General features: G+C 42.9%; 1 protein-coding gene across 13 annotated transcripts in view; it reads left to right on the forward strand.

Annotated features, from left to right (window-relative positions):
• Positions 1-23,896, forward strand: part of RAF1 (Raf-1 proto-oncogene, serine/threonine kinase) — a 96,949-nt gene that overhangs the window by 41,584 nt on the left and 31,469 nt on the right. For 11 of the 13 annotated variants that reach the window (XM_073352235.1, XM_073352233.1, XM_073352240.1 and 8 more), the window contains 6 exons: positions 920-1,018; positions 2,885-3,038; positions 4,428-4,487; positions 6,918-6,945; positions 7,042-7,169; positions 9,918-10,035. In XM_073352235.1, the coding sequence (XP_073208336.1) occupies positions 920-1,018; positions 2,885-3,038; positions 4,428-4,487; positions 6,918-6,945; positions 7,042-7,169; positions 9,918-10,035 (587 nt within the window). The remainder of the gene's footprint in view (positions 1-919; positions 1,019-2,884; positions 3,039-4,427; positions 4,488-6,917; positions 6,946-7,041; positions 7,170-9,917; positions 10,036-23,896) is intronic. The other 2 variants (XM_073352241.1, XM_073352243.1) reach the window with 1 other exon arrangement.

Below are 23,896 nucleotides of genomic sequence, written 5' to 3' on the forward strand. Positions count from 1 at the left end.
AGACTTGGCCTCAGGGAAAAATTAACCCTTTTGACATAGAGTACTATTGGTATTATGGGGCTTTTGAAAATTTTACCCCAGATCCCATAGTCCTTTTGAAACTCAATGAAATTTAGGTTTCTAAGGCCATGTCTACTGTAGTCCTTATGTCAGCAAAACTTTTGTCGCTCGGGGGCGTGGTTTCATTGAGCTGGTTTTATTATGTCGACGGGAGAGCTTTATCCCACTAGCATAACGCAGTTACACAAGCACTCTTAGAGCGGCACAGCTGTATTTGGTACAGCTGTGCTGCTGTAAACTTTTAAGTGTAGATATGGCCTAAGTCACTAAGGGGTTTTTGAAAATGTTATCCTTGTTTCATATTAGGAAGCTGCGTAACTAAGTGTAACTAAGTCAAATTTAATTATAAATAAAATAAATTTAATTATACTGCTGCAGAATCCTAATGCAGATGCAATTAAACCTATTTAAATGAATAAAATGGTTCAAGTACATCTACATTAGTAGTTTATATTATTTTAACTAAATTTAGTTGCGTAGGTATGCACTTTCTAATGTAGACCAGCCCAAATAGTGTAGGATAAATTGTAGGATTCAGAGCTAACTTCTAAACCTTCCTTTGCACTAGCAGTTTGGTGTTGAATGTCATGCCAGGAAAGGCTAATACCCAAAGTTGAATTTAGAAGTAACACTTGAAAAAAATCATTAGGTCTGTAAGGGTTTATTTGTCATAGAGCACACCATAAGCTTAAAGACAGAGCAGGAAAACAAACTGCATATAAATATGGATAAATCTAATATCTTGCATGATAGAAATCAATCATAACACAAAAATAGGAACCTATAATCATACCCTTTTTTGTAGCATTGATCAGGATGTATTGTAGTACTTACTTAATTCTTTTTGTTGATATTTCAGATTGTTCCCTAATTCAAATATCAGTGACAGTGGTGTCCCTGCACTACCTCCCTTGACAATGCGACGGATGCGTGAGTCTGTCTCCCGGATGCCTGTTAGGTAAACTATTTCCATTACTTTTTGTTTTGGGAAGTATAGTTTTAATAAAATGGAATGATCATGTAATACTGGTGATGGACAGAATGCACTAAAACAATATCACTTCAGTTTTAAGGCTGAAATGCTAATATCTCTTTACATATAGAGATTGTAAATAAGGTGTGTAATATCCCCCTTTTCTACAGTTCCTAGGATTAAGAAACACTTGCACTTGAGATTGCTGGCTTTGAATTTTTAGTCTTGAGGTTTTAAATCAGATCATTAAAGGTGTGGGGATTTTTTTTTAAATATTTGAGACTATTGTCTTTTAACAATATCAGTATCAAAAAGTAATATGCTGTAGAATATAAGTTCCTTCAGACAGTCCTGTGCCAATAGCCCCATTAGAGCACAACTAGTCATGTAGTACATATGTGAAAATGGATGATTCATTTGTTTTGCATGAGTCATATATAGAAATTTTTAAAACACCATCAGTTTTGATACTACTGCATATTCTTAGTTTAACCCAGTGATTCTCAAACTTTTGTACTGGTGACTCCTTTCACATAGCAAGCCTCTGAGTGTGACCCCCCCTTATAAATTAAACACACTTTTAAATATATTTAACACCATTATAAATGTTGGATGCAAAGCGGGGTCTGGGGTGGGGGCTGACAGCTTATGACCCCCCATGTAATAACCTCATGACCCCCTGAGGGGTCCTGACCCCCTGTTTGAGAACCCCTGGTTTAACCTAAGTAGAGGGGTTTAAAAAGGAAACAAAGTGTATAATAGGTTAAAGAAAACATACTACTCTTGAAATTCTGAAAATTAAAGAAAATTTGTGTGGATTTAGATGCTAAATGCATATTGTTCTCCTTCCATGCAGCATGTCCTCTGACCCTTACTTCAGGCTTGGGTCCCTTTCCCTGCAGTATTGGAGGCTGATGAGGTTAGGCCAGGCCAGAAGTGTATGCCCCTCAGCTTCCTCCTGACAAGACTGTCTTTTCAGGAGTGGTGCAAGCCCATTTCTGTGATCCCAGCATGTTAACTTGAAACATTGTCTTTTGGGGGATCTGCAGTAGTAACTCATTCCTTCTTGACCTCCTATCCCACTTGCAACCCGGGTAATAGCAAATGGATTAGGGATGCATCCTTGTCATCTTTTGTAAATAGTTAGTTACTTCAATCTGGCTATTTATGTGATTTAAGGTAAACAGGATTTGGTTGGCCTTTAATCCTGATTGGTAATTCTTTGCTTCAGCTGTAATCCAGTACTTGGCCATATGTTAGACAAATTACATTCTTTATTTAACCACTGTTGTTTGATTTCCATAGAACTGTATAGAGCTCCTTTTAGCTGGTATTAGGTTTCATGACTTCCTCGTAAGCTGTTCTGCGTGATCAGTTGAACAGTCCCAGCAATCTACTCCCCCTTCCCAAACTATAATTTTCATAGCAAATAAAAACTATTTTTTAAACTCCTAAAAATTGACGAGGCTTGAAAGAAGGTTCTTGCTTAAATTTCTCAGATCGGAATTAATTCTAACTGAGCTAGTATTTTAACAATTGGTTAAATATGAGTCGGCAGGAGTTGAAATGAGGAGTAACAAATTAAATAATGGCAAAAATACCACAGACTGCTGCTGAACGTGCCAGGCGTGTATTGCCAACTGTTAAGATCTTGCTTTAAAACCCTTTGATTTTGTTCCTAAATTAAACTGGGCAAGATCCAACTGGCTAAATAGGATTAGTTCTATTTGCTGACTAAACTTCCTGGATTCTGTGTGTCTTTGTTTTTAGGCAAGATGCTATACAGTAATTTGCAGCTAGTATAGAAAGAAAAATGAACTGTGACTTATTTTTCCCCTCTCCTCATGTCAGTTCCCAGCACAGATACTCTACGCCTCATGCCTTCACATTCAACACATCAAATCCTTCCTCTGAGGGCTCCCTGTCCCAAAGACAGAGATCTACATCCACCCCGAATGTCCATATGGTCAGCACTACCATGCCTGTAGACAACAGGATAATTGAGGTAATATGCTGAATAAGAAACTGTGTAGAGTTCATCTAAAACTACTACTGGTTATTTAACCAGTGTTTTAATCATGTTGTTGCTATTTTCTTCTTAACATCTTCCCTTAGTTTGGTAAGTGGTGAAAGCCCAGGGTGAGCAACATCTGCCTAGAGATTTAAGTATCTTATCTTTCATGCTTGCAGCCTCTCACCTTTGCAAAAACTTTTAACAGGTTTTGTGCTGCTTTACAGAAAATTGTTGGAGCCTAATGTTCAGAAGTTCAACAGATCACTCTTACTGCGCAAGAGCAAGACCAGATTTGCTACACAGATGCTTACTGTTCGGTCCTTTGGAATGTGTTCTTTGCCATTTAAAAAACATAAACTCACAAGCAAATTGATAAATCAATCAGATGGTGGTGCATATCTGCATGTCATTTGCAAAGAATGAATATTAAAGGCAATGCCTCTTGTGCTATGCAGCCCATTAGACCTATACTTAGCATTAAGCACCCTAGAATTAGGTGGTAAGTTTCAGCCCTCCTGCAACTTGCTTTCAGACTTCTATTCTTTTTGTAGATTGGCAGTGCAGTCAAGCCTGAAACAGGTGCTCTAGTTGCTATTAGGTACTATTAATGTTAAAACTCACTGGGGGTCGGGGGGGCTTGCAGGAAGAGGAGCATGACCTGCACAGTTCCTACCAACCAGAGCCTTTATTCTAACAGATTTTGGAACTTCTCAGGACACATCCCTAGCTGCAGAGATTGTAAGATGCACAGAAAGGCTTGTTGCCTTTGGTTCCTCTCTGGCATGCCTCCAAAAGGGCTCATGAGGGAGCGTATCTTCTGAGCACCTTTGGACTCTACAGCTGGGGAAAGATGCCTGTATGGCAGAGCTTCTGAGCTCTTTTTGGAGCAGAGGCTATGTTCAAGCTGGGCTTTATGGGGCTTCCGTAATAATTGTGTAGTACACAGGGCTTTGACGGATACATTGTCATGTTTGTGTTTCATATACTGTGATAATGAGATGCCAGTCTTTCTCCCTTCTCACCTTTTTAATATCTTAAAGGGTTGTGAATGAAGTAATGTAAATGTGCAGTCTTCCAGAAACAAATAGCTTTTTACATAATCTCTGGAAGGTGTTTCACACAGTAATTGAATGGAAAAGATTGGTTTTTAATAAAGTAGTTTTCAAAAATGTGGGCATTAATATTCTCTCAGTAGTTTAAAACTATACTTAATAGAGAGAAAAATATGACCTGCACAGAGCTAATGAATAAAGCTGCTTTTTCTTTCCTCAAGTTCCTGATTGTTTCTGTTCTTTTATTCATTCATCTTAGCAACTGAAAACTATTATTTTTTACTACTTCCTCTGTTCTTTTTTTTTATTTCTCATTGCTTTGTATTAGAACAACAGCTTGAATGCTTCTCCCAGTTCCTGGTGCAGACGATTTTGTTTGAGGGGAAGAGTAGGTATTTTTCTTCGTGCCTTTGCTTTCTTGCAATTTAACAGCATTTGTAAGACTGTAAACCATAGTAATGGCTAAGTGAAATTATTAATCTAAAATTGGTTTAATAAAGATGTTGGTATGGCATGTTTGGTTTAGTTCAGTTCTAATATGTGAGTACTGTAATTGGAGGGGATACCTGGGCAGAGTAGTTTCAGTCATGGGTTAAGTTGATAATTCTACAGAAAGTGAAATTCATCCTTTGTGTAAACCCATTCACTTTAGTAGGGTTTACACTAAAGATGCATTGGCCCCACAATGTTTAAAATAATATCTTGTCTCAAACACGTCCTTTAACGTACTGTCTGGCCTTCTCTCTGGGAATTGTTTTGGTGAATTATAGCATGGCCACACCAAGACGATATAGCCAAGTAGAAACCAAGATTAAATAAATAGTGTGCTCATGGAGTCACATAGCTTGAGGCCAGAAGGTACCACTAGATCATCTAGTCTGACCTCCTGTAGATCACAGGCCACCAACACCACCCAGCACCCACGCACAAAGTCCAACAACCATAATTAGATCAAAGTATTGCAGCCCACAGGAGACTAGACTATTATGTGCCACAGCCAGAGAATAGGAGGGACTCAGGTGCACCACTACCCAAAGCCCCTGCTGTGGCAGAGAAACGATTGTCAGGTGTACCCAGATAATCCTGGCAAGTGAGCCACTTTGCACTACTTGTACTTCACATAAAGATTAGGTGTAAATGACAAATTATAGTACTGGTGTATAATTATATGTATGGGATTACTCAAAAGAGCGCCTATATTATTTCCTTGACTAAAAGGATTCAGCAGAGGTTAATATTTTCCCTTTAGCCCAAACTGAGATAAAATAAAATTATTGAAGTACAGTAGAAGTGCTTTTTTCCTTAGAAATCAGGTGTATGTGTATGTAAATCTAAAAATGTAACTTTTTAAAATGGTTTTCTTTAAAGTAGGTGAGTTTTTCAACTCATTTGACTGAAATTACACTCCTGGGCAGCTGTACAAAATCCATCACTGGTACTGATTGCAGATTCTTATAAAGTTTTCTGCTTTGTGCCTGGTTGTCTCCGTTCTTGAACGGGTAGTGTAATTCAAGAGTGCTTCAAAGAGTTAGATTTCTGCACATTGTAATCTGCTGAAGGTTAGAGCAGAGAAGTACAGCAGAAATGTGTGAATATTTTGATTCAAAACACAGGTCATAGGTCAAAGTTTGTTACTAGCCATGACCGCATACCTTTCTAACTGAATCTTTAGGAATTATAATTAAGACAACTCTTTAAAAATACGTTGCTTACCTTAATAGAGTTAGTATGGATCATTCATAAGCCTTCGTGTAGGGTACTTGTAGGTTGTTCTGCACTGCCATGAAATCTAAATGTCATCTGTGGATAGTTGGTTGGAAGATTTGAATTGACTTCTATTAATCTTTTTTAATATTTGACATTTTTGTAGTGCATGTTCCTGCTTTGTGTAGTACTTAGCCATTTTGCCTTTCCTGTACTTACTTTTGTATGGGATATGATTTAGTAGAAGGAACAAGTTGGAAAAGCTGCTTCTGCCAGAACTGACCCTGTGCATGATTACAGAATTAAGTGCTTTAAAGTTTGTGTGGCATGAGGTGAGGGGAGGAGAAAGGCCAACTCTGGTGCAGTGTAACAACCTATTTTTAGCTTATTTGTAGAGTTGTGTTTCGGTCAGCGATGTAAATCTTGTGAGAACTTATTTACTTTGGTATTAGAGTACAAATCTCAATCTTTTGCAGTCTCACATGGTACAGTGGGTGTATGTACTTCCAAAGTGTCTACTGGTTTTAAAGTTTGTTCACATTCTAACAATATTCCCCATTATATGTGTAAGGAATCTCTCTCAATGCAGTGCCAAAATAATAATAATTTTCTAAATGCACTCACTGTAGGTAGTAGGCCACGTTATGAATTATGTACCTATCTGAAATTCAGGGGTGCATAACAGTTTCACAAGACAGTACAATGGCTGGGAATATCAAAAACATGTTTAGTATTTTCTTTGACACAAAGGTTCTTATTCAGCAGGAGCCATTGTATAGCAATATAGTTTAACTTCCCCATGAAAATTATGTAAATTAATTGTGCAAGCTCATGATTAGAGCCAGGTTGAAAAGGGGGCAAACTAGATGTTTTCAGCAAGTAACAGTTGGATTCTTAAATGATTTCTAAAATATCCAAAACATTCTGTTTTGGAAGATACTGGTCAGTAATCTGGTGCCCTGAATCAAAGCTCTTTAGCACCATTTCATGGGTGATCTATGTTTTCTGATATCTGATTTCCAGACCCCTTTCCTCCCTCCACACTCTGTGTTTGACATCTTACTGAAATGTTGGGGTTTTTTTTGTTTTAATTTTATTTTCTCTCCCGTTTTAGGATGCAATTCGAAGTCACAGTGAGTCAGGTAAGATTTCTATACATAAAATAATTATAATTCTTTCTTTTACTCAACATTTATTTTCTCTTGTTCATATTTCCTGCTTTGTTTTTGTGTATTAAGCTTCACCATCAGCTTTGTCTGGAAGTCCCAACAATATAAGCCCAACTGGCTGGTCTCAACCGAAAACCCCAGTGCCAGCCCAAAGAGAGAGAGCTCCTGGATCCAACACACAAGAAAAAAACAAAATTGTAAGTACTGTAGTATTTGTTTTCAGACTAATCCTGAAGGAGAAAAAGAGGGACTTTGTGACAAAATTCCAGTTTTTGAAGGCCATAACTGGTGATGAAACTATTGGGAATGTTCTGTTTAGTTTGTGTTGAAATGAGATGACCTTGTACTTTAAATTCCTATAACAAATCACTGTGTGTAACTTCAAGTTCATGTCCCATGTAAAATGTTTGTAGTACTGATTCAAGCATTATCATCTGAGTTTTTTTTAAAGGTCGATATATTTTTTGAAAGATACTAGATTTTTAAAATTGTTTGTCTTCATTTGAAACTTCCTTTGGCTTTCATTGAAAAATGATGTTGACAGTGTCTGTTCAATTTAGTGGTAAGTAGTTAAATGAAATTTGTTATGAAAATTGAATTTAACAAAATGCAAGTGTTCTTTTAACATCTTGGTCTAGTAGTTTAGGCCTGTAAGTCTAAGGCTATGTCTACACTACAGTCCTTAGAGCGGCACAGCTGTACCACTGCAACTGCGCTGCTATGAGGTCTCCTTTATAGTCGCTCTATGCCAATGGGCGAGAGCTTTCCTGCCAGCATAATTAAGCCATTCTCAATGAGCAACATTAACTGTGTTGGCAGGAGTGCATCTCCTGCTGACCTAGTGCTGTCCACACTGGTGCTTTTGTTGGTGAAACTTACGTCAGTTGGGTGTCAAGAATGATGATGTTCTCATGCACTGCTCTTTCTTCATTAGGCTCTGTAAGAGAGTATTTCCTAGTAATATATGTATCCTGCTTTAATGTAAGTCTTGCTCATAAACTAAGCTATGCGCTTACATGATCGTCATGGTGCAAATATATTACTTTAAATTATTCACCAAGTGTAGTGCTCACGTGTTGTTAACAAGTCAGAGCTGCTGTGTTCATTTTTAAGGAAAAAAAGATTTGGAATCAGGAATGCATTTTTCATTCTGTTACATGCTTTCAGATGCATGAAATAGGATTAAGTCACTTTGTAGCATCCTTTTAAATGTAAGGGATGTCAGTCTGGTGTGAAAGGTGATTCACCATAGAGCCGATATTTTTGACATGAAAGGGCAATTTTGAATTATTTTAAATTAGGAGGTAGAGTGATTTTGTAGTTGTTGGTCCTGGTCTGGGACTTGGGAGATCTGGGTTCAGTTCCTGGCTCTGCCACAGATTTCCTTTGTAACCGTGGACAAGTCCCTTTGTCTTCCTCTTTCGTACCTCAGTGTTGCTGAGGATTAATTAATGCTTGTGAGGTACTCAAATACTGCCATGAAGGTCTTGTCTAGATGTATGTATTTTGTACACTTCCCCAAACTTCCTAATCAATGCTTTTCTACTTGTGCTGTTTGTGGTCTTTGGGTAGTAGGCCACTTTTCCTTAACAGTTGCTGGAGACACTGTCAATACCTTAAATATCTTTTAAAAATAAAAAAATCATGTGGTATAATTTCAGATTGTCCAATTACATATTTCATGTGAACAGGAACAGATTGCGGTAAAGCAGATAACTAAATACGTATTTTTGTCAGTAACGTCAGCAAAATATTGACCAGTGGATGGTATGCACCTAAATTACTTAGATGCTTTGGAAAATAAGTCCCATTGAAATGGAACTTGTGCTCCTAAGTCACTTAGGGGCTTCTAAAAATGCCAGACTAGTATCTTGTCAGTTACCATGGGCAATGGGTAGGGCCCTGCCAAATTCACGGCTGTGACCATGAAAAATGCTTCACGGACCATGAAATCTAGTCCTTTTTTTTGTGTACTTTTACTCTATGCTATATAAATTTCATGGGGAGACCAGTGTTTCTCAAAATGGGGCTTCCTAGCCAAAAGAGGGTTGGGGGTGGGGTTGCAAGGTTATTGTAGTGGGGTTGTGGTATTGCCACCCTTACTTCTGCACTGCCTTCAGAGCTGGGCAGCCAGAGAACGGCAGCAGCTGGCCAGGTGCCCAGCTCTGAAGGCAGCGCCCCATGAGCAGCAGCACAGAAGTAAGGGTGGCAATATCATACCATGCCACCCTTTCTGCTGCGCTGCTGCCTTCATAGTTGGGTCAGGAGTCCATCAGTTACCACACTGAAATTTCAGATTTAAATATCTGAAATCATGAAAGTTATGATTTTAAAAGCAAATAATTAAAATTGACCAAAATGAACCATGATTTTGATAGGGCCCTAGCAATGGGTGCCTTTTGAAATGCATTTAATAAACATTTACATTTTATTCAGGAGCATTTTTAACCAGTAGCTGCTCTTATAATTTTTAAGAAGTTGATAGGGTCTGTAAACATTACATTAATTTAAAAAAAATTTCTTTACTCAATTGTCTTTGAAGATCTAATATCACAGTTCTGCTTTTCCCTTGCAACAGTTGATAACGTAAGGAGCCAAAATCATCCAGGTAAATGTTGTCTACCTGTTTTTGGTTTTGAGGTTATCAACTGTTGTAAGAGGAACATTGAATCCTGAAATGGGTCCTGGAAAGAAAATGGAGGAACAAACTGGTATGTGTTAGAATACAAGATAACATATTAGCAATTGTCTTTGCATTTAGCAAAGATCACCCAGAGTGTTGCAGTTCTGCAGTTCATCTTTTTAAGACTTTATGAGTCAAGTTGAGTGTACTTTTAGGTACAGTCCTTGAAACATATTGTCCAGGCAGCTAGCCATGTTAATACTTAAGAGAGCTGTCCCAATGGTTGACATGCTTGTACCTTAAATATGTATTTGTGTTCCAGAGGCCTCGTGGACAGAGAGATTCAAGTTATTATTGGGAAATAGAAGCAAGTGAAGTTATGCTCTCAACCAGAATAGGGTCAGGGTCTTTTGGGACTGTTTACAAAGGCAAATGGCATGGTAAGTACTAAACACTTAGTTTTGTATTTTTTTAAAATGTTGATACTATGAAATGGCAGCTATCCAGAAAAAGATAAACTCTGTAATAATACTCTGCACTTTTAGTACTTTTGGTCTGTAGATGTGCACAAAATATTAATTTTCTTGTTTAGTAACTGGTGAAACTGAGGCACAGTAAAGTCATGACTTTTCCATGGTAATGTAGCAAGTCCATGGCAGAACTGGGAATAGAATCCAAATCTCTCAACTCCATCGTATGTTTAATATGCTAAAACAGACTTGCCTTATTTTCTTCAATCTAATATGCTCTACAATAGCTTTATTCCTGAAAAGGATATTTAGTTGCTAGCAATGGAGTTTGTATAAAGAAATTCCATATCCTGACGCTAAAGATACTAACATAAATGAATTTTGACCTACTGAATTTTAATTAGTTTAGTCATCTTGGTGATCTCAGAGAAAGGAAACAAGCATGTATGACATCTGCAATGGAATTTGGATATGGATGGGAAAATATCTGTTTACATGAGTTTTACTATAAGGTGCATAAAAATTGTTACAGTACTTGTAATTGCCAAGTCAATTTAGGCCTCAAATGTAGGGCTTGTGGGTTTTTGTTTTTTTTAAAAAGCCTAAGATCAATAACAATTTTTCCATAGTTAAAAAAACAAAATTAGATTCAAAATATTTTTAAAGGAAAAATATTCCCTGTATATTTTACAGCTCAAATGTTGTATCATCGTCAATGAGGATTGGACAGTTAAACTGAATAGGAATTGGTTATAAATAATTAAACTGATTTTCGTTGTCCAAGTCAAGTGAAATATAGAAACAAACCATTATAACTGGAGAAAGTCAATTTTTAAAATATCCTTCAATGTAAAATTTTATTAAGAATCTTTTTTGTTTTTTACCTGACATATGCCCTTTACTGAGTTACTTTTTGGACCAGATTTTCAGGAAGTTTGGTTTTGTGATTGCACACCTTAAATATATATGTTGTGTGTGCACAGTATGGGTAAAGTTGTACATGCAGTCAATTATATAACAATAAATGGTTATTTGTATGCTTGTCAACTAATAGGGTCTCACATTTGTGCTAGCTGCATGAGGAAATTTGCCCCATTTTTAATAGATCTCTTCAACCATACTGAATAGTAACAAAATGACTTTTTTCTCTTCAGTTATATATAAATAAAAGTTAAATCTAGTGAGATACAACAGAAGTCACAACGTAGGATCCAGTTTGGTTCTAACTTACAATGTTTTTCTGTGAAGTCAAAATCAGCCTTGTTTACTTTACTTAGGTCTGATTTAGGGTGTGTCACTGACTTTGTTAAACAGCAGCTTTCTGGGAGAGCATGTTTTGGCACACATGCTTTTTAATGCAGTTAAATACTGTGGTCTTAAATCATTTAGATGGGTTATTTTCCTTTGAATCTTTTTCTGTGTAGGTTTGAGGAAACAGCAAGCTCATGCTTCAGTTAATGAAGTCACGGGCCTCTCTGTGTCAAACTGTTTTGATAGTATAATCATTGCACTAAAAGCTTCCAAGCAGGAGCTAAATAAAAGGAGACAAAATGGGCAGATTGCTGTAACCTAAATAGTGTTTCCAGACCAAGCTAGAGGCACCGTAAGCATTGCTGATTTGTTCAAGAATAGGGGTGTGACGATTTGAGGAATCTGTACAATTTATGAATTCTGGTTTATGAAGTTGTTTATAAAATTGCTGCATCAGGGAGTGCCTCTATGTGGCTGTGGAATCCACCACTTGCTGACATGGGCTGAAGCATGCACTTACCAGACAAAGGACTATGGAGAGTCAATAAACTTAAATATCTTTACTCTGATCGAACAGTTGGCATACTATGGAGATTAGCTGGAGCTGGGAGAAGATACTCCAACTTGTGTTTAGGCATCTGGTGAAGTGAAGAGTGAGGAAGAAAAATTAGCAACAGAACAAAGAAACTGGTTGGGGAAGGGTAGGAGGATATCTACATTTGAGAGACTCACTGAGACTGGAACTGGAAGCTTTGGACAGGTGAGGGGAAAAGAGAGGCATACTTTCATAGCAGGGTTTCCCTGTTTAGCTATGGAGCAGACAAGCTCAGAGAAAACTAGCTGAGCCGAAAGACTCCATGGGTTCAGAATAAAAATTGTGAGCTGCTGGGGAAGTATCCTTGGCACCCCAAAGGACTGCCCAAGCCTAAAGAACTCTCCAGAGTGGTGAGGAAACAGAGGCGGGAGAAGTGTGTGTTTCATCTAGTTTTGTGTTACCTTATGCTGTTAAGCAAAGAATGATGGTGTGTTAGATAGGCCTGGAACGAGATTCTGGCTTTAACTTTGCATGGGCCCTAAAGAGGTAAACTGTAAATCAAAAGTGTCCACACAGCTCAAGTTCTGACAGAGCGTGTGTTTAAGCTACAGTGCATTCTGAGTGGTTAGCACTGGTCCTATGAGCAAGGCAATTGGACGATGGGTATTTTGACTCTTGGAAGATGGTGCTATAACAGAGGATCTGCATCTTGAGAGTGTTTATAGAGACTCCAAGCCAGGATGGTGCCTGGACTGTGTTCAGATTCTGGAGGCTTAAAGCACCAAGGGCCCAACAATCTGCCGAGTGTCCAACTGGGGTCAATTGACTAGATCTGTAGTAAGAGGCTTGCTGATCAATGGACCATTGAAGAGCACAAGTGTGAGGGCTATGTTGAGAGATTCTCTGAAAAAAATGTCAGAGGCTTATTTAACTCTTCTTGCTTTGCCTTCAAGGAAAAAGGTGAAATCAGTAGATATTTTCAAGTATATACAATCACTTGCAGTGTTTTATTATAGTTCTCTTAAGGTAATCTTACAGAGAGGAATGCATGCTTAACTGGATGGATATCCTGTGTTTTTCCAGAATGTTCTGATGAAAGGTTTAAGTATTAGTTTTGATATTAGCACCACTTCTGTTACAGACTGTCAGAGTCCATTTGGATCCTGTCGTGTCCTGCTAACATGCCTCTAGCTTTAAAAGGAAGAAAGAGAGCAAAGGTTGCTTAAAGTGAGTTGGAAAACTGCCTATCACATTTCCTCCTTGGCCCTGATGATGGCATTTTGACAAAAAATGGTCAGTTCTAGACTTAGGTGTCTCTGTGAGGTTGGTGGGAGGTGAGAAGAGGACTATCTAGAGTATGTTACTTAGCAGGAGCAAGCACTCTTGTGTATTTTTCTGTGGAGAAACCTGCCTTAGGGTCAATGTTTGCCTTCACTGGTGGATGCCACATCAGCTACTAGTGCTATTAGACTTAAAAAGACAGGGTGCCTGTTGCTTTAACTTTTTTGTGTCTTTTTATAAAATACAAGTGGGAAATGTCTATTAATTGATGGAACAATTCCATATTCTAAAAAGTCATATTGAGAATAATTTTAATTTGTTTGGCTTTATATAATCAGTGGTTACTGCATCTTTGCCTGGTTGTGTGTTATCTGGTAACAGCCCACCATAAATCCTTTTTAAATAAAATAATTTCAGTTCAGTATTGTTAACTGCTGGCCTCATAACATACATCAACGGCAGTTACAGCAGGATCCGGTCAGTTAATAGCCTGTTGTGTACTGTGTAGAATTTTGGTGTTTCGGAGAAAAATATACATCTGTAAGTTACAGAACAAACTGCAAACTAAAAATATGAAAATGGCTCTCAGCTGAATGTTTCTAGGGAGTGTAATGGGAAAGGTATACGGCACTTACTGAAGTTACAATGAATCTGACAAAGAAAATAGGATAACACATTCTACCATCAGTGTTCAGAGTAGCGGCCGTGTTAGTCTGTATTCACAAAAAGAAAAGGAGTAATTGTGGCACCTTAGAAACTAACAAATTTATTTGAGCATAAGCTTTTGTGAGCTACAGCTCACTTCATCGGATGCATTCAGTGAAAAATACAGTGGGGAGATTTATATACATAGAGAACATGAAACAATGGGTGTTACCATACACACTGTAAGGAGAGTGATCACTTAAGGTGAACTATTACCAGCGGTGGTGGGGAGGGGAAAGGAAACTTTCGTAGTGATAATCAAGGTGGGCCATTTCCAGCAGTTGACAAGAACGTCTGAGGAACGGGGGGGGGGAGCAGAGGGGGGAATAAACATGGGGAAATAGTTTTACTTTGTGTAATGACCCATCCACTCCCAGTCTTCATTCAAGCCTGAGTTAATTGTATCCAGTTTGCAAATTAATTCCAATTCAGCAGTCTCTCTTTGGAGTCTGTTTTTGAAGTTTTTTTGTTGAAGAATTGCCACTTTTAGGTCTGTAATCAAGTGACCACAGAGATTGAAGTGTCCTCCAACTGGTTTTTGAATGTTAGAATTCTTGACGTCTGATTTGTGTCCATTTATTCTTTTACGTAGAGACTGACCAATGTACATGGCAGAGGGGCATTGCTGGCATATGATGGCATATATCACATTGGTAGATGTGCAGGTGAACGAGCCTCTGATAGTGTGGCTGATATGATTAGGCCCTATGATGGTGTCCCCCGAATAGATATGTGGACACAGTTGGCAACGGGCTTTGTTGCAAGGATAGGTTCCTGGGTTAGTGGTTCTATTGTGTGGTTGCTGGTGAGTATTTGCTTCAGGTTGGGGGGCTGTCTGTAAGCAAGGACTGGACTGTAAGCAAGGACTGTAAGCACCATGTCTCCCAAGATCTATGAGAGTAATGGGTCGTCCTTCAGGATAGGTTGTAGATCCTTGATGATGCGTTGGAGAGGTTTTAGTTGGGGGCTGAAGGTGATGGCTAGTGGTGTTCTGTTATTTTCTTTATTAGGTCTGTCCTGTAGTAGACGACTTCTGGGTACTCTTCTGGCTCCGTCAGTCTGTTTGTTTACTTCAGCAGGTGAGTACTGTAGTTGTAAGAATGCTTGATAGAGATCTTGTAGGTGTTTGTCTCTGTCTGAGGGGTTGGAGCAAATGTGGTTGTATTGTAGAGCTTGGCTGTAGACAATGGATCGTGTGGTGTGGTCTGGATGAAAGCTGGAGGCATGTAGGTAAGTATAGTGGTCAGTAGGTTTCCGGTATAGGGTGGTGTTTATGTGACCATCGCTTATTAGCACCGTAGTGTCCAGGAAATGGATCTCTTGTGTGGACTGGTCCAGGCTGAGGTTGATGGTGGGATGGAAATTGTTGAAATCATGGTGGAATTCCTCAAGGGCTTCTTTTCCATGGGTCCAGATGATGATGATGTCATCAATGTAGCGCAAGTAGAGTAGGGATATTAGGGGATGAGAGCTGAGAAAGCATTGTTCTAAGTCAGCCATAAGTGTTGGCATATTGTGGGGCCATGCAGGTACCCATAGCAGGTACCCATAGCAGTGCTGCTGATTTGAAGATATACCTTGTTCCCAAATGTGAAATAGTTATGGGTGAGGACAAAGTTCAGCCACCAGCTTTGCCGTGACATTGTCAGGGATGCTGTTCCTGACGGCTTGTAGTCCATCTTTGTGTGGAATGTTGGTGTAGAGGGCTTCTACATCCATAGTGGCCAGGATGGTGTTATCAGGAAGATCACCGATGGATTGTAGTTTCCTCAGGAAGTCAGTGGTGTCTCGAAGGTAGCTGGGAGTGCTGGTAGCGTAGGGCCTGAGGAGGGAGTCTACACAGCCAGACAATCCTGCTGTCAGGGTGCCAATGCCTGAGATGATGGGGCATCCAGGATTTCCAGGTTTATGGATCTTGGGAAGCAGATAGAATACCCCAGGTCGGGGTTCCAGGGGTGTGTCTGTGCGGATTTGTTCTTGTGCTTTTTCAGGGAGTTTCTTGAGCAGATGGTGTAGTTTCTTTTGGTAACCCTCAGTGGGATCAGAGGGTAATAACTAAATTTTATAGTCTCTAAGGTGCCACAAGTACTCCTTTTCTTACCATCAGAGTGTTTTCTGAATCAGATTCCAAATGAATGGCAAACAGAAATTAAAGGGATGTCTGCAGTGATTAAAATGAGTACATTGGAAGATAACTGCAGTCTAGTCTCAGTGAGTCCACTAGTATTTTTAAGCTCGTTATAGTTAATGATGGGGAAAAAATTAGGATGTTTTAGTTCAAGTGCTTGTTCACGTCAGTTCCAATCAGGTGTGCACGCGTCACATTCATGGTCGTCGGAAAGTTTTCCTTTAGCAGCTCCTGTTGGGTCGGCTGTGGAGCCCCTGGAGTGGCACCCTCATGGCATTCGATATATGATCCTGCCAACCCGACTCCCCTTCAGTTCCTTCTTACCATCTGTGACGGTCATTGGAACAGTGCTCACTGGCTCAGCAAGTGCTCCCTTAATGTTCTTCTGTTAGTCATTAGAGTTTCTAGTTAGTGTTGTAGTTAGTTTAGATCAGAGGTGGACAAACTAAGGCCTGCGGGACTGTTCTGCCTGGCCTTTGAGCTCCTGGCCAGGGAGGCTTGACCCCGGCCCCTCCCCTGCTGTCCCCCTCCCACACAGCCTCAGCTCTCTCTGTCGCCAGCGCTCTGGGCGTCATGGCATTGTGGCTGCTAGTCCTGGCACTCTGAGCGGCATGGTAAGGGGGTGGGAAGCGGGGGGGTTGGATAAGGGGCAGGGGGTCCCGGGGAGCAGGAGGTGGTTGGATGGGGCGGAGGTTTTTTGGGGGGGTGGTTGATAGGTGTGGGAGTCCGGGGGGCTTATTAGGTGGTGGTGGGGGGGGTTGGATAGGGGTCAGGGCAGACAGGGAGTTGGGGAGGGATTGGATAGAGGGTGGGGTCCCGGAGGGGGTGATTAGGGGCGGGGGGTCCCGGGAGGGGGGCCGTCAGGGAACAAGGAGCAGGGGGGGTTGGATGGGTTGTGCATTCTGAGGGGGGCAGTCAGGGGGCGGGGGCCAGGCTGTATGGGGAGGCATAGCTTTTCTTTCCCGGCTCTCCATACAATTTCTCAACCCCAATGTGGCCCTTGGTCCAAAAAGTTTGCCCACCCCTGGTTTAGATAGTAGGTTGGGAGCGGGGTCTCTCCCCAATCCCTAATCCCCCTTGGGCTCCGGGGCATGCCGCAAGTCTACGGCTTTAAGCCATGCAGTGCTTGCAGTAAGCCTATGCCCATCATTGACCCCCATGACTCTTGTTTAAAGTGTCTGGGGGAAGCGCACCAAACGGACAGGTGCAAAATCTGCAGGGCTTTTTGGCCAAGAACCAAAAAGGAGCATGATTTCTGCCTAAAGCAACTGTTAATGGAATCTGCTCTATGCCCACAACTGGCTGCGGACCTCCGGGCACCGGCACCCGGCACGTCTGTACAGAGTGCTCCGGCATCCATGTCTGACACAGTGCCGAGGAAGGACTCTAGCACAAGAGACCCTTGACACCGGCGCTTTCCGGCATCGCAGCCAGGGATAGCAGCCCCGTACAACTTGACAGTCCTACACCTCGCGGCTCCAAGGCCACTGTGTCCCAACTGCCCCTTCAGGCTCCGGTCGAGGCAGAGGCCACTCCAGCACAGGACCAGCTGCAGGGTCAGGCTACAGACCTGCAGGCTGTAACCACCACAGGGGTGTGCACTAACCAAGAGGAGGTCAGGGAGCCAGAGGGGCAGGAGGCCACCTTGTCCTCTTCCACTGATGAAGCTGTGGTAGGGGCGTCCGCTTTGGGCCGCCCTCCCGTTGACCACAGGGCACATCAGGACCTCCTTACGCCGATTGCCCGTTACTTGAGGTTACAAGCGGAGAGGAGGTGGTCGAGGCCAAGGACCCCATGAGGATATTCTCACTTCCGAAGGTCCATCACAGGTAGCTCTTCCTTTGATCAAAACAACATAAAGATGCTGTGGCAGACCCCGGCCTGAATTCCTCTGATCGCCAGGGGAGTGGAGCGCAAATACCTTGTCCCTTCCAAGGACCGTGAATACTTATTCTCACACCCGCAGCCATGGTCTCTGGTGGTGTCGGCGGTTAACGAGAGAGAGCGTCAGGAACAGCAAGGACCACCCCCCAAGCCTAAAGAGGCAAAAAGGATTGCCCTATTCGGTAGAAAGGTCTATGCCACGGGGGGCCCTCCAGCTGAGGATAGCTAAACAGCAAGCTATCCTAAGTAGGTATAACTTCAATTCACGGACTTCCATGTTGAAGTTCAAAGAGCTGATCCCTGCAGACTCTGAGGCTGAATTCTCTGCCATTGTAGAGGAAGGGAAGACAGTAGCACGGACCTCTCTACAGATGTCCCTAGACTTGGTGGATTCGGCCACCTGTACCCTCTCCTCAAGCATAGCCATGAGGAGAACATCATGGCTTCAAGCATCTGGGCTACCCCTGGAAGTGCAGCAGACCCTGCAGGACTTTCCCTTTGAGGGCGCGGGGCTCTTCTAGGAGCAGACTGACTCCAAGCTGCACAGCTTGAAAAATTCTAGGGCAACCATGAAGTTGTTGGGAATGCATATACCAGCAACTCCAAGCAAGAATTTAAGCCCCAGCCACAACAATAACGCTCATATCCCTCTTGGCCAAGGCAGGAACGGCAGGTGAAAACCTTCCAGTCCCCCTTCGGGGCAAGGTCATGGCCAGTCCAAACCTTCATCAGGCTCTAAACAGGCCTTTTGAAGATGCACCCACGGATGGTGCACCCATCACACCACCAGATCCTTACCCATGTTTTATGAATCATCTATCCCACTTCTACCATGCTTGGTTCCAAATAACATCGGATCGCTGGGTTCTTCGCATGGTAAAAGTGGGATATTCTCTCTCATTCTGCTCCTCCCCTCCCTCCCACCCCCCTTCCCTGTCCCTCTTCAGGGACCCTTCTCACGAGCAACTCCTTATCCAGGAGGTGCAATTGCTCCTTACCAAAGGGGCAGTGGAGGAGTTTCCTCAGGAGCTGTGGGGCAAGAGTTTCTACTCCTGTTGTTTTCTAATCCCCAAGGCAAAGGGGCAGGGGGTGCCTTGGACCCATTTTAGACCTGCGAGGACTCAACCAGTTCATGGTGAAGTTGAAGTTCTGCATGGTCTCCCTAAGCACTATTATCCCTTCCCTGGATCGTAGAGACTGGTACGCAGCCCTTGACATGAAAGACGCATACTTTGACATAGCCATTCGACCTGTGCACAGATATTTTCTCCGGTTTCTGCTCAACCATAAACACTATCAGCTCACGGTCCTCCCATTCAGTTTGTTGACAGCCCCCTGAGTATTCATCAAGTGAATGTTGGTTGTAGCACCTTCCTCCAGAGGAGGCAAGTGCAGGTATGCCCATACCTAGACGACTGGCTGCTCAGGGGCTGTACCAGGGAGCAGGTAGAGTTTCTTGTATGATTGGTCAGGTTCACTTTCGAGAGATTGCGGGGACTCCTCAACATGAAGAAGTCAACTGTATCTCCAACCCAAAGAACAGAATTCATCAGAGCGGTGTTGGACTCTGTACAGGCAAGGGCGTTCCTGCCAGAGACCCGTTTCCAGGCCATGACACATGTTCAAAGCCTCAGGTGCTACCCAACCACTACTGCAAAGGAATGCCTGAGTCTCCTTGGACACATGGTGGCCTGCAGGTATGTAGTCAGGCATGCCAGAATGAGGCTCAGACCCCTCCAGGCTTGGCTCGCCCAGATATACCGCCTGGGACGCGACAGGCTGGGCTCAGTAGTGATGGTGCCACAACACATACTTGAGTCCCTACATTGGTGGCTCAACCCCCAGATGTTATGCGAATGTGTCCCCTTCAACAGTCCACCGCCCTCCTTGTCCCTAGTAACAGACGCCTCAGATCTGGGTTGGGGGGCACATCTGGGAGATCTCCGAACACAAGGCCTGTGGTCTCAGGATGAGCTCTCCCTTCATATGAGTATTAGGGAGCTCAGAGCAGTGCGACTGGCATGCCAAACTTTCCAGTTCCAGCTGCAAGGCCAGAGCATGGCAGTGATGATGGACAACACCATGGCTGTATTTTACATCAACAAACAGGGAGGAGCCCGGTATGTCAAGAAGCCTTCCAACTGTGGGAGTTCTGCATAGCCCACTCCATTCACCTGGAGGTGTCCTGTCTCCCAGGAGTGCAGAATGAGCTAGTGGATCACCTCAGCAGATGATTCTATAACCACAAATGCTTCATCCATCCAGATGTTATCCATCCCATCTTCCAAAGGTGGGGATTTCCCCAGGTCAACCAGTTCTCCACCCGGAGCAACAGGAAGTGCCCAATGTTCTGCTCCTTCCAGAAACACAGCCCAGGTTCAATCAGGGACGTGTTTCTGCTACCCTGGGGAGACTGCCTCATGTATGCCTTCCCATCGGTCCCACTCGAACACAAGGTGCTACTCAAGATCCTCAGGGACAAAGTGGAGGTGATTCTACTGGCCCCAGTGTGGCCCCATCAACACTGGAATACCACGCTTCTGGAGCTGTCAATGGACACCCCAATCATGCTACTGATCTGATCACTCAGGATCACGGTCGCCTCCACCACCCAGACCTCCAGTCCCTCCACTTCACGGCCTGGAAGTTTCATGGTTAAACCCCATGGAGCTCCTATGCTCGGAGCTGGTAAGGGAGGTTCTACTCGGCAGCAGGAAACCATCTATTGGGGCTACTTATCAAGCCAAGTGGAAGAGATTCACTTGCTAGTGTGCCCAGCAACACACACCTCCACTCCAGGCGTCTATACCACTCATCCTGGAGTACCTTCTGCATCTCAAACAGCAGGGCCTAGCAGCGTCATCCGTCAAGGTGTACCTTGCTGCTATCTCAGCCTTCCACCAAGGAGTGGCTGGAGGCTCTGTGTTCACTAACCCCATGGTAAGACATTTTTCTTAAGGGCTTGGAATGCCTATATCCACAAATTAGGTAACCGCTTCTCACATGGGACCTTAACCTGGTCCTCTCCAGGCTCATGGGGACCCCTTTTGAACCACTGGTGACTTGCTCCCTGCTCTGTTTGTCATGGAAGGTGTCCTTCGTGGTAGCCATCACATCAGCCAGGAGGGCGTCCGAATTAAAGGTTCTGACATCCGGCCCACCCTACATGGTCTTTCACAAGGACAAGGTGCAGCTCAGGCCTCACCCAGCCTTCCTTCCCAAAGTAGTGTCACAATTCCGCACTGTTCAAGACATTTTTCTACCTATCTTCTATCCTCAGCTGCACATCAGTACCCAAGAGCAGAGGCTGCACTTACTGGATGTTCGGAGAGCTCTAGCATTGTACATCAAGATCATGAAACCGTTTAGGAAGTCGAACCAACTGTTTGTGGTGGTAGCAGACCAGGTGAAAGGACTCCCGGTCTCATCTCAAAGAATATGTTCCTGGATCACCTCCTGCATCTGCACATGTTACGAGTTAGCCAAGGTCCCAGTCCCAACTCTTATGCCACATTCCACAAGGGCACAAGCCTAGTCAGCTGCGTTCCTGGGCCAGGTCCTGATACAAGAGATCTGCAGGGCAGGTGCATACGTTTACTTCTCACTATGCTATCACCCAACATGCCAGAGATGATGCAGCATTCAACAGGGCGGTGCTCCAATCAATGGTTCCTGAACTCTGACCCCACCTCTGGGGTACAGCTTGGGAGTCACTTGATTGGAATTGATGTGAGCAAGCACTCGAAGAAAAACAGTTACTCACCTTGTAACTGTTCTTCAAGGTGTGTTCACATCCATTCCAATACGCACCCTCGTTTCCCTCTGTTGGAGTAGCCAGCAAGAAGGAACTGAAGGGGAGTTGAATTGGCAGGGTCATATATTGAGCGCCATGGAAGCACCACTCCAGGGGGCTCCATAGCCGATCCAACAGGAACTGCTAAGGGAAAACTTTCCAACAACTGTGCCTGCGGTGCGTGAGCACACCTGATTGGAATCAACATGAACAACACATCTTGAAGAACAACGGTTATGAGAAGATGAGTAACTGTTTTTATTAAATTATGGGGTTAATACCATGGGTCTTTGAATTACCCGTTTGTATATGTCTCATGCTTTTTGACGTAATTTGCTATAGATGAAACAGTTGGTACCCATCATTTATTCAGTTCATATGCCACATATCAGAATAAGTTTCATCTGTAATGTTTAAAGTATATCCTAAAAAAACCCACCTGTAAGGTAAACCTTCATAAAGGTTTTCTGATAGGTCCCTTTTATCTAATACTGACAAGCAGGGAGGATCTTATAAAAGCATATAACTTAAAACTGTGACGATTAAACCAAAGTGGATGAAGGCTAGGATGACATTCTAGTAAATGGGAAGGAGAGAAAGGTGTTAAATTTCTGGCGCTTTTTTTATGTGAGGGTCATATAAGTAATTGCCAGTTGTTTACTTTGTTTTGGTGTCCCTGAGTAATTTTCCCTTCTTCGAGTAGTGTTCCTATGGGTGTTCCACTGTTGGAGTGTGTGTGTCCCTGCGCTGCTGATCAGAGAACTTCGGTAACAGTCCCTCCTGCCTGCACAGGTGCTGCTCCTCACCTGCCATGAGGCTAGCCAGCATGTGCAGGCAACCCTCCTTAGTTCCTTCTCAACTATCCCTGGCTAGAGATGGAGTCAGAGCTGTTTGCAGCTCATTAACTCCCTTTAGATTTGCTAATTTTAGCTTCCCTTAAAGCCTTTTTCTTTGTTACTTGGTTTACATTTTATTGGGTTGTGCCTAAAAAAAACAAAGAAGAAAAGTTTCCCTCCCGCCAACCCTGGTGGCGGGGACACCTCCCCCCCCCCCCACAAGAGTACTTCAAAAAGTTCCTCAGTTGGGGGAGGAGGGGAGCACAAAAGTGTGGTTTGTGCCAACAACTGAAGCCCAGGTCCAGGAAAGACTAAGCAGTAAGGCTCAGACTCTTTCTCATTGAGTTGGCCCTTCAACGGCCAAAGTCCTAGCGGGAACTTTCTCCGCAGCCTTCTACTTCGAAGGGAGATGAGCCCAGAGAGATGACAGTCACACAAGACCACTAAGAGAAGGTCTGTGAGTCCCCATAGCAAGCCCCAATGAAGCTGAAAACAATCCGTGGCTCCATCAATATCATTAGTACCAACAGCACCAGTTTAAATCCACCCCTTATGATCCGGACTGGAAATGTTTGGATGTGTTCAGCAAGAAGGCATACTAATCAGCTGCCCTCCACTTCCATGTAGCCGACTACTAAGCCTTGTTAGCAAAATATGACTATCAGAACTATACAAAACTCAGTTCCCATATTGAGCAACTCCCTGACTCTCATAAGGACCAATTGAAGGCCATAGTTAACGAGGGCCAACTGGTGGCTAAGACATCCCTCCAGTCCGCATTAGATGTGGCTGACACAGAGGCATGATCAATTTCAGTGGCGGTGATGAGACAGGCTTTGTGGCTTCATTTGTCTGGCTTCCCTAGAGAAGTCCACGCTATGGTAGAGGACCTTCTTTTTGGAAGAGATGAAGTATTTGCTGAATTCCTCCACACACTGAAGGATTCTAGGGCAACTCTTCAATCCCTTGGGATTTATACTCCCGCCTACAAAAAGAAAGTACAGTTCTCAACCACCGTTCAAGTCTTGATCATCACAGTACACATCTTGGTATTTGTCACAAAGATCTTTGGAGCCACAGAGGAAGCAAAGGTTCCCCAGACAAAAACAATCAGGACCCCAAACAACTGCATCTCAGCCCTCCACTTTGAAGTGGCAGTTTTGACGAGTTGATTGAGGTGCCCATAGAACACTCTACTCACCATCTCATGGTGGAAAGCCTCGCTCATCCCTTCGGAGACAACTTTACCCCATTCCACAGCACCTGGGAACGGATAACCTCTGACAAGTGGGTCCTGAGATCATCCAGAATGTATACACCATTCATTTTTCCTCCTTCATCCCTCCCAAACAACCTTCCCTGTCCCTCTTCAGGGACCTTTCTCACGAGAGTCTGCTATGCCGAGGGCTAAACCATCT

The sequence above is a fragment of the Lepidochelys kempii genome, chromosome 7 (genome assembly GCF_965140265.1).
Source record: "Lepidochelys kempii isolate rLepKem1 chromosome 7, rLepKem1.hap2, whole genome shotgun sequence".
Lineage (NCBI taxonomy): Eukaryota > Metazoa > Chordata > Testudines > Cheloniidae > Lepidochelys > Lepidochelys kempii.